The sequence below is a fragment of the Xiphophorus maculatus genome, chromosome 23, assembly GCF_002775205.1.
Source record: "Xiphophorus maculatus strain JP 163 A chromosome 23, X_maculatus-5.0-male, whole genome shotgun sequence".
NCBI classification, from domain to species: Eukaryota; Metazoa; Chordata; class Actinopteri; order Cyprinodontiformes; family Poeciliidae; genus Xiphophorus; species Xiphophorus maculatus.
The window spans coordinates 6,487,986-6,496,012 of record NC_036465.1 but is presented as its reverse complement, the minus strand read 5'-3'; the positions used below and the strand labels follow the sequence as shown (position 1 = coordinate 6,496,012).

General features: G+C 37.1%; 1 protein-coding gene across 2 annotated transcripts; it reads right to left on the bottom strand.

The window, feature by feature from the left end:
- Positions 1-4,452: 4,452 nt before the first annotated feature.
- LOC102226133 (UDP-N-acetylglucosamine transferase subunit ALG13 homolog) lies at positions 4,453-7,671 on the bottom strand. Of its 2 annotated transcripts, none has more exons than XM_005799478.2 (4): positions 7,111-7,671; positions 6,856-7,018; positions 5,582-5,720; positions 4,453-5,499 (listed from the first exon to the last, which is right to left on the bottom strand). In XM_005799478.2, the coding sequence occupies exons 1-4, from the start codon at positions 7,189-7,191 to the stop codon at positions 5,388-5,390; spliced, it is 495 nt and encodes a 164-aa protein (XP_005799535.1). In that variant the 5' UTR covers positions 7,192-7,671; the 3' UTR covers positions 4,453-5,387. The 2 variants fall into 2 exon arrangements, with proteins under 2 accessions (XP_005799535.1, XP_005799536.1); XM_005799479.2 differs by having other exon boundaries at positions 5,409-5,499; positions 5,586-5,720; positions 7,111-7,359.
- Positions 7,672-8,027: the final 356 nt, after the last annotated feature.

Sequence of the window (8,027 nt, the reverse complement as noted above, 5' to 3'; positions counted from 1 at the left end):
GAAGAATTTAAACCAGAGCCAACACCTTAAACCTCTACATCCAAAACAAACTTGGGCAAAACCTCCCCACAATGGTGACGGCATGCACTAAACCTAACTATAGTTATAGAGAGTATTTTACAGTAAAAAACAAGCTGACAGTCATGTGATGTTTTGAAGAAAAAAAGCTAAACAAAGAAGGTTCCTTTGGAGCTCTTCTTTTCCTGTGATATCCACTGTTGACCTGCCACATGTGATTTTCTCTGCCCGGTTGAATCGTATCCACTTGGGTCAGTCCTGGCTTGTTTTGATGAAAGAAACATTTGTATGGTTTCCAGAACCCAAATGAAATTGTTTTCAGAGAACATAAGTCACAACCTTTAGATCAATTAGATGCACTGACAGTCATCTCTGATGGTAATCAGATTCAAGCAGCTGCAACAAACAAATGGTTGTTTAAGCATCAAATTGGACTTTAATTTCCTTTTGAAAATTCAGATTTTTTTTTTACTTTAGAAATGCTTACCGAAAAAAGGATAAACAAATTGTTTAGCGATTGTTTTTTAAATAAATTTCCTTCCCAAACTCACTGCTTGTTTGAAAAATTGCTCAGATTTTTTTTTTTTTACTAACATTTCAGTCAAAAAATAAATGAAAATTTGGCCATGAAATGACAAAGGACTTGACTATCTTCCTCTTTCAGTAACTGATATATAAAAGTGCTAATCTGGACCTTCTGGAACCAGGCCTTGCTCTCTCCTCTGTATCTTAAGCAAGGCAAAGTTCATGACTGTTATTAGGATTATTTCAACAAGTCCAAACACAATACCTGTTTTCATAATTACACAAGGTTGTGTACAAATGAAAGCATTTTAATACAATGGATTCACGTTTTAAGGTTCTGAGGAAGAGTACGTTGTGTGCTCCCACTAAGCAGACCAGTAAGGACATATCAGGACAGCGTCTGTCGAGTGGAGACTGGGACGAAACCACTGGGAAAACAACAGCTGCTTTACTTGCTTCTACTTGCTCACTGGGAAGAGCTGGGGCAGAAAACGGGTTGCACCCTCTTGCTTTGCAGGGCTTTGCCCCACTGACTTGCTGCATGCTAACAGGCCCTAATGGAAGAGAAATGTAGCCAACCCACAAAGGTGGCTATTTCTTTTATTTGTAGAGTGCAATTTTCACTTTTGTAGTTTCGACTGAATGTTTAAATGTAGAGTAAAACATAAAGTATTTGCCTTTTAATTGTAAAAAGCACCATAACTATTCGGGGATTTTTACTCAAAAGCAAACCTGGCTGCACTCTTTCATTAAACACAGCAAGAGAACAGACAAAAATATAATAAATAAGTAAAAATGCAATAAATTTAGGACGTTTTATGCATCTTTTGTAATATGGCAAATGTGCAAAATGCACAAAATAAGACTATTCATTTATTAAAACATTGTGCGTTTATTGTTGAGTAGGTAAAACATAAAATTCATACTTTTAAAGCTTTTAATAAATTAATAAAGTGTTTGTGGTGAGCAAGATGATCTAATTGTAGTGGAGATTTTTCAGTTTGTTTCTTCATTTAGTGAAAATCCAGAATGCCTGGTTACAGAGGCTGAAGCAGATGTCTGGCGCTTTAAAACAACAAGAATATAAAAGCAGCTTGTGTGAACACTTGATGAAATCTTAAACAGTTCTCATATTCCAATTGGAGGAGAAATTACACCCATTATTTACTGTCTAAGTGGAGGCTGGAGGTGGAGCAGCACCAAAAATCTTCCTGAGTGAAACAAGTACTCTAAATGGAATAAGTTAAAAATGGATTTCTTTACATTTGCATCAGACAGTTAGTCTGACCAGAAACAATTTACGTTTCATTTTCAATAGCGTTTCTCACAGGAAGATAATTAATGGCACACAGCCTCCAATCTCTATTTACAACATATGCAAATGTGACAAAAGTTTAAAGGTCTAAAAAAGCAATCAGATAAACAACCATCATGTTTTTGAGATTAGAAACCCCCTTCACACCCAGCCCCTCTTGGAACAAATAATCTGGATTTACACTAAAAGAAGAGAATTATCTACTGCACATAAGATATTAGCTACTTATAACTCTCTTACAGGACTTCACTTCACAAATCCTCAATTATCCCTTTAATATCAGCTGGTAAGCATTTATTTTAAAAGTGTTAAGGTTAAAAAGTTTTTCTCCAGAGATACAGCATCAAATAATGCACTGCCTGCGCATTCGAATCGCTTGAACATGGTCTCATTAGAGAACGAGACACTTGTTTGTGTCCTTACAATTTGATTAACAAACATCATGTGAATCATATTGTGTGTCAGACTGGACCAGTCTGAACCAGACTGACTAAATCAAGAAAAAAACAAGACTGCTGTGAGGCTCAACCTGTTTATGGTGAGGATTTTAATTAAGAAGCATGTACTGCTGACTATCTAATTGACATTTGGTGGACTTTATAATGGATTGATGGATTTTATAATGAAAAGCGGAGAGTTAAACGTGTAAAACTAGTTTTGTTATTTGTTGGAAAAGGAAGCACTATGTTCTCTATGAACCGTCTGCATCCTGTATTTGTCCCTGAATTGAAGCTGTGAGATTGAGCACATTTAGTTTGACTTTTCAGAACTGCTCTTTTCATAACCTGCTGGGTGATTTCTGTGAGCTGTGACTAGTTTGAAGAAAGGAACTGAAGAAAGCCGCATGTCCCAGAATTACAGCAAGTCCTGTTCCTCTGAAATTCAGCTGCCAACAAAACAAGAAGGGACTTTCCTGTGAGGGAAACCTGTCAGTTTTCTGATTTATTCCTCTAATACAATATTCTTGACAGTTTAGTTAGCGGAAATAACTAAATACACCCTGAAGCGGGTTTTAGACCTGTTCTATCAGAAATATTTTACTTTCACATAAAGTCACTAATTGAAAGGATGAGATTCTCAGTCGAGTGTTAGTGCATCTGACGTCTGTGTAGCAAGAGCAGACGAAAAATGTTTCCTGTTGTGGTTGTCACTGTTTATAGGTCGAAGGGGCAAACTACAGTACGTGCAGCTTTTCAGTCAGCTGTGTTTCAACATCCAACCTGTTAGAAGTTAACTCATCAAGTGCTTCTTATGTGGGTTTGGGAACCATTGTGAAATGCATCTTCTAATTGGGAATAAAAACATTAAAGTTGTTAAATGTAACTCTAGATCAAAGCTCCTGAACATTGGTATCTGTTTTTGACTGGAGGAAGATTAAGTTGTTCTGAAAGGACGGGAGATAATCAGAGCACAAGGTTCTGATTTTAACACCCACTCACCTCTTCCGGCATGTCAACAGTGCCCTTTAAAAGTATTTATCCTTTTCACTTTTTCCTCACAAACTTTATGTATTTGTCTTTATATTTAGAACAAACATCTGATCTACATCTGCATGTCTTTTGAAGCATTTCTCTATCAGTTTTCTTGGGAAATATTTTTGTCCAATCTTCTACAACTCAGTTTGGTTGGATGGAGAGCATCTAAAATCCGTCAAACTAATTTTAATTTTGGACCATATAGGAATCAATAAAATAATATTTAAGCACACTTATCTCATAGGTTCTATTTTTGGAGTCCACAGGGCCACATAAAAACTTCTGGTGGGTCGTATTTGGCCCACAGGCCTCAAGTTTGACAAATGTGTAATAGATGAATGTCTCTGACTCAATGAAATTCAAAAGTATTTATATATATCCCAAAGGAAAATTGGATGTTGGGGAGTCAGGGATGTGATCCCGCTCTCTGTTCCTGCTGTAATTCCAGTGAAATCTTTCAACTCCTTAGTTAGTTAGTTAATCTAAACTAGTGGTGTCCAAACCTTTTTACCCCTACGATCAAAACGGGCAAATTTAAACAACTCACAGGCTGCAAAATTCATTTAAAAAATGCAGAAATTAGTTTATTGTAATTTTTTCTGTTTTTATTTTCACCTGCTCAATAATAAACAACATTTTTATAAAGTCTTAAAGATTCAAAACATAAAACAATGCTTTGGACCGTTGCCTTATTAAATGAAAAACAGACAATTTCCAAATTTTGGAGGTCAACAGTTGTTTTCTATTTTGTTGCCCACATTTTTCTCATTCTTCACTTGTGGTCAATGGCCAATCAAAATCAGTCCAAGGGCCATGAATGGCCCCCGGGCCACACTTTGGACATCACTTTCTCTGAATGTGACATGTAGGCCAGAAGTTTAAATGTTTTGGGCTCGTCTGACCAGAGCTCTTCTTTCATGTTTGCTGTGTCAACTACACAATTTACAGAGGACTTCATATAGTTTCCTTCCTGCGCTCTTCCTTAAATGCCAGATTTGTGGACTGCAGAGTCATAAACACTTTAAATTTCTTCCTGTCTGCTGTGTTCCTCTGTCTTCATGATGTTGTTTGTTCTCTAATGTTCTCTAAAAAAAACACCCGTGGCCTTCACAGAACAGCTGAATTTATGCAGAGATTAAGTTGCAAACACTCAGGTTTTATTTACTGATTAGATGATTTTGGAAGGCTGTTGGTTGCTCGACATTTTATTTAGGGGTATCAGAGGGAAGACACTGGTGTGTGAGGCTTTATTAGTACCAAACATAGTTTTTGTCAAGACAGTTTTTTAGTTCATTGACATTCATAAAGAAGTGCACTGTGTAGTTTAGATGATCCAAATAGCACTTTATATAATATTCGACTTGTTCACTGTGATCAACTTTGATTACAAAGTTTCTGATGCAACAAACAAATCAGATTAATGCAAAAGAGCTGACCTGCAAGCAAAGATAGATTTCTATCTAGTGGAAAAATTTAATTACGAAAATATTTCCTGAAGTCTTCAAAGTAAAATATTTGTGAAGATACCCTTTCTCCCAAAGCAAGTAAAATGCTCGTCACTTTACCATCAAGCAATGTAATTTGAACATTTAACAAAAAGGATATAAGAGGTTATTTAGTCTAAAACTGAGCGTTATCATTAGTTCTGACCTTCTTTGTTTATGAACTCGGCTGCAGCGGTCAAACTCAATGACAAAATGCAGGAACTGCATAAAGATTTAGAAGTTCAGTCACCTTACTGATGGTGATTTTACATTCGATTTAATGCTTTACTTAACAGTTACTTAACAGTAACTTAACAGTTTCTGCAAAGCTTTGTCATAAGCCCTCAGGCTGAGGAAGTATTTAACTGTAAAGTCATTTTAAAATGGAAATATTAAAAGGCTGAACATTCATAGGATGACAGATATATATATATATATATATATATATATATATATATATATATATAATAAAAAAAACACACCTGTAACATTATAAAGTCATGATCCTTCACAATGTAGAGTCAGCACTTTCATGTGTAACATAATCCGCAGCGTTGTGGAGTTAAAACGTCATTTCACTCCGAGGGCTTTGTCTAAAAAGTTTGCAAAGTTCTTCGGCTGTCCAGGTGGGAACGGTTGCAGAACAGAGAGGTCCATGTTCTTCAGCGTTTCTGTCAGAGTGCTGGACATAAGCACACACCGTTAATGCTGGTTAGCTTCACATCGTTACGCTGCAGACAGGCGTGTGAGACGGACGTACATACCTACATGTGCAGTACAGCAGGTGGTGGTCCATGTGCAGCTGCCGGGCCAGCTCCAGCTGGTGGTTGTCCATCAGTTTGTCATTGACCACAACTAGCAGAGGTTTTCCGGCACCGAGAGCCTCCAGACAACTTCCTGCTCCTGAAAGGAGGTTTTAAAAAGTAAAAAAGAATTAAAGTTGTGCTATTTGTTTGACTTAGTTTTAATTCCTACAGTAAATGTTAGAACCCATAAGTCAGGATTTTAATGTTTAAGGAAGTTAATATTTTGCACATTTTATACTTCCATTTGGGTCTCAACTACATCTAAAAAGAGCCAGAGTGGTTAAAAAAACAACAACAACAAAAAAAATGTTTTTGGTGTCTGGAAATGAGCCATTTAAAAATCCTTTCGATAGTTAAGTTAGAGTCAATGGGCACTGTGTTGTTACCTAGCAACCCAAGTGGAGCTCCAGCATGTTTGGTCAGCTGATTTAAACCCTGTATGTACTGTACAAAGGCTGCTGGAAAGGACAAGTATTTTGGTGTTGACTTACAAATACCACTTTCTGAGGTCTTGTTGGTTGTGCTGGAGGCTCCACTTCCGCTTTTCAAATATGTACAGTTGTATAATTGTGCATCTGTATGCAGCCTTTTTCATGTACGAGTTTAATGGTTGAGTTAAACTATTAAACTCAATCAATGGTTTAGTTTAATGGCCACCTGCAGCTTGGTTATATTTAAAGTGACAAGGCCCAAAAACAGCTCATTCTGAAAGAAGCTCAAATTAGAGCATAAAGGCCAGACTAAAATATCTAAAGAGTATGATTTTGTGCAAAAAAAATAAATAAGAAAATAAATTAATGACCATGTTTTGTACAGTCTATAAATTGTACAAAACCTATCCTAACTTGTTTAAGGAGCCATTATAGGTCACCTTTAAGTTCCTATTGTGGAATATAAACTGTATGGGTGTTGTTGCTGACATCGTTTAAGTACCTTGTCTTTGTTGATTCAGTCTTGTTTTCACACTGAGACAGAGACATAGTCAGTCTTATAGGTGCGCAGGCTTGTTTAATATTAATCCCCTTAAGCACCGGGTAATAATTAAAACATGATTCTGCGAATCTGAGCTGACAGACTACGTTAAAGAAGCACAACAAAACCGCTATATTTTAATAAACGATTGTTTGTGTAGAATAACCAAAGTGTCATTTAAATTAGACCTAAAATACGCAACTCATGACCGTTTTGCTATTCTTTGTTTTGTTTTTAAGAGGTCTTTGCCCCTGAATTACCTGCATGGCTGATGACAAGATCAGCTTGCTTCATGTCTTCTGCTATTGAGTCTTTGAAGCGAAAAGCCTCCACGCTGAGGTGAGCACAGCTGTCGGCATCTGGAAGCAAAGATCCTTTTCCGACCTGAAGAACCAGACGCTCATATCCCCGAAACTTCAGCACCTGAGAGAGGGAGCGAGAGAAAAAAACCCCACCATCTTAGTATTAAAACATAAAATTCAGCTATGTACCAGACTTATAAGACGCCTGCTCACCTGTGTGGCCTCAGAGGAAGTGACGCTTTCGATCAGCTCATCAAAGCGCGTGCTTCCGACGGTAACGAACACCGTCTTCATGTCTACTCCGGTTTTAAACCCTCGCTTTTTGCCCTAAGTTAAGATTTCAGCTTGTTTATCTTCATATTACAGAGCACAGACCCAACTTCCGCTGCTTCCGCTTCAAACGTCATCACGTCACCAGCATCCTTGAGAGACGCACAATGTCGCCATCTGGAGGCCGGAGGCCTTAGTTGCAGCCACTTGAAGTTAGGAAAAGGAACCAAAAAATTCTGTAATAAAATTTAAACGATGCATTTTCTTTTATGGGAAACTGTCGTTATGACGGTACAAAAACGAAATTATATTGCATTTTATCCTGAGGGAGGTGTTTCAGGGCAACAACGGCAAGAACAACCAGACTAAAGAACTGTTTCTACCCAACAACTGTTACCGTGAACACCACCACAAATTCATCCAAACCCTGATCATCATTTTATGAACATTCTGGTTGTTTCTTGGTTTTTCCCCTGCTATATATGTTTACATATTTATTTAAAAATATGTTTAAAAATTATATTTACTTACTTGGCCATTTGCACTTCAAGAGTTGCTATTTTTAAAAATGTTATGTTTTCTTGCACAATGAGAGTAAAGGAATTCTTATTCTATTTTGCACAACTAAACTAACTAAAACTGAAGCTGTACAGTACAGTCTGCAAAACTCTCTGCCATGACTTTTTGTGAAGTTGTGGTCCAGTGAAGACTTTGAGTAGAATACAGCTCACAATATCTGCATGGCTTCCAGCACTGATACTCAACTGCCTATGAATCGTCAAGGCTAGGGTGCTACTTTAGATTTTTATTTGTTTTGACATATGGGACAGAGGACTGTCTACCCTTATTTTGAATCCAGC

What these genes read in the sequence shown, in the direction of transcription:
- LOC102226133 (XM_005799478.2), bottom strand. Translation starts at nt 7,191, where the DNA reads ATGAAGACGGTGTTCGTTACCGTCGGAAGCACGCGCTTTGATGAGCTG. An exon ending in CTTCCTCTGAGGCCACACAG is followed by an intron (nt 7,019 to 7,110) that starts GTGAGCAGGCGT and finishes TCCCTCTCTCAG; the next exon opens with GTGCTGAAGTTTCGGGGATA. An exon ending in TCTTGTCATCAGCCATGCAG is followed by an intron (nt 5,721 to 6,855) that starts GTAATTCAGGGG and finishes ACCTCCTTTCAG; the next exon opens with GAGCAGGAAGTTGTCTGGAG.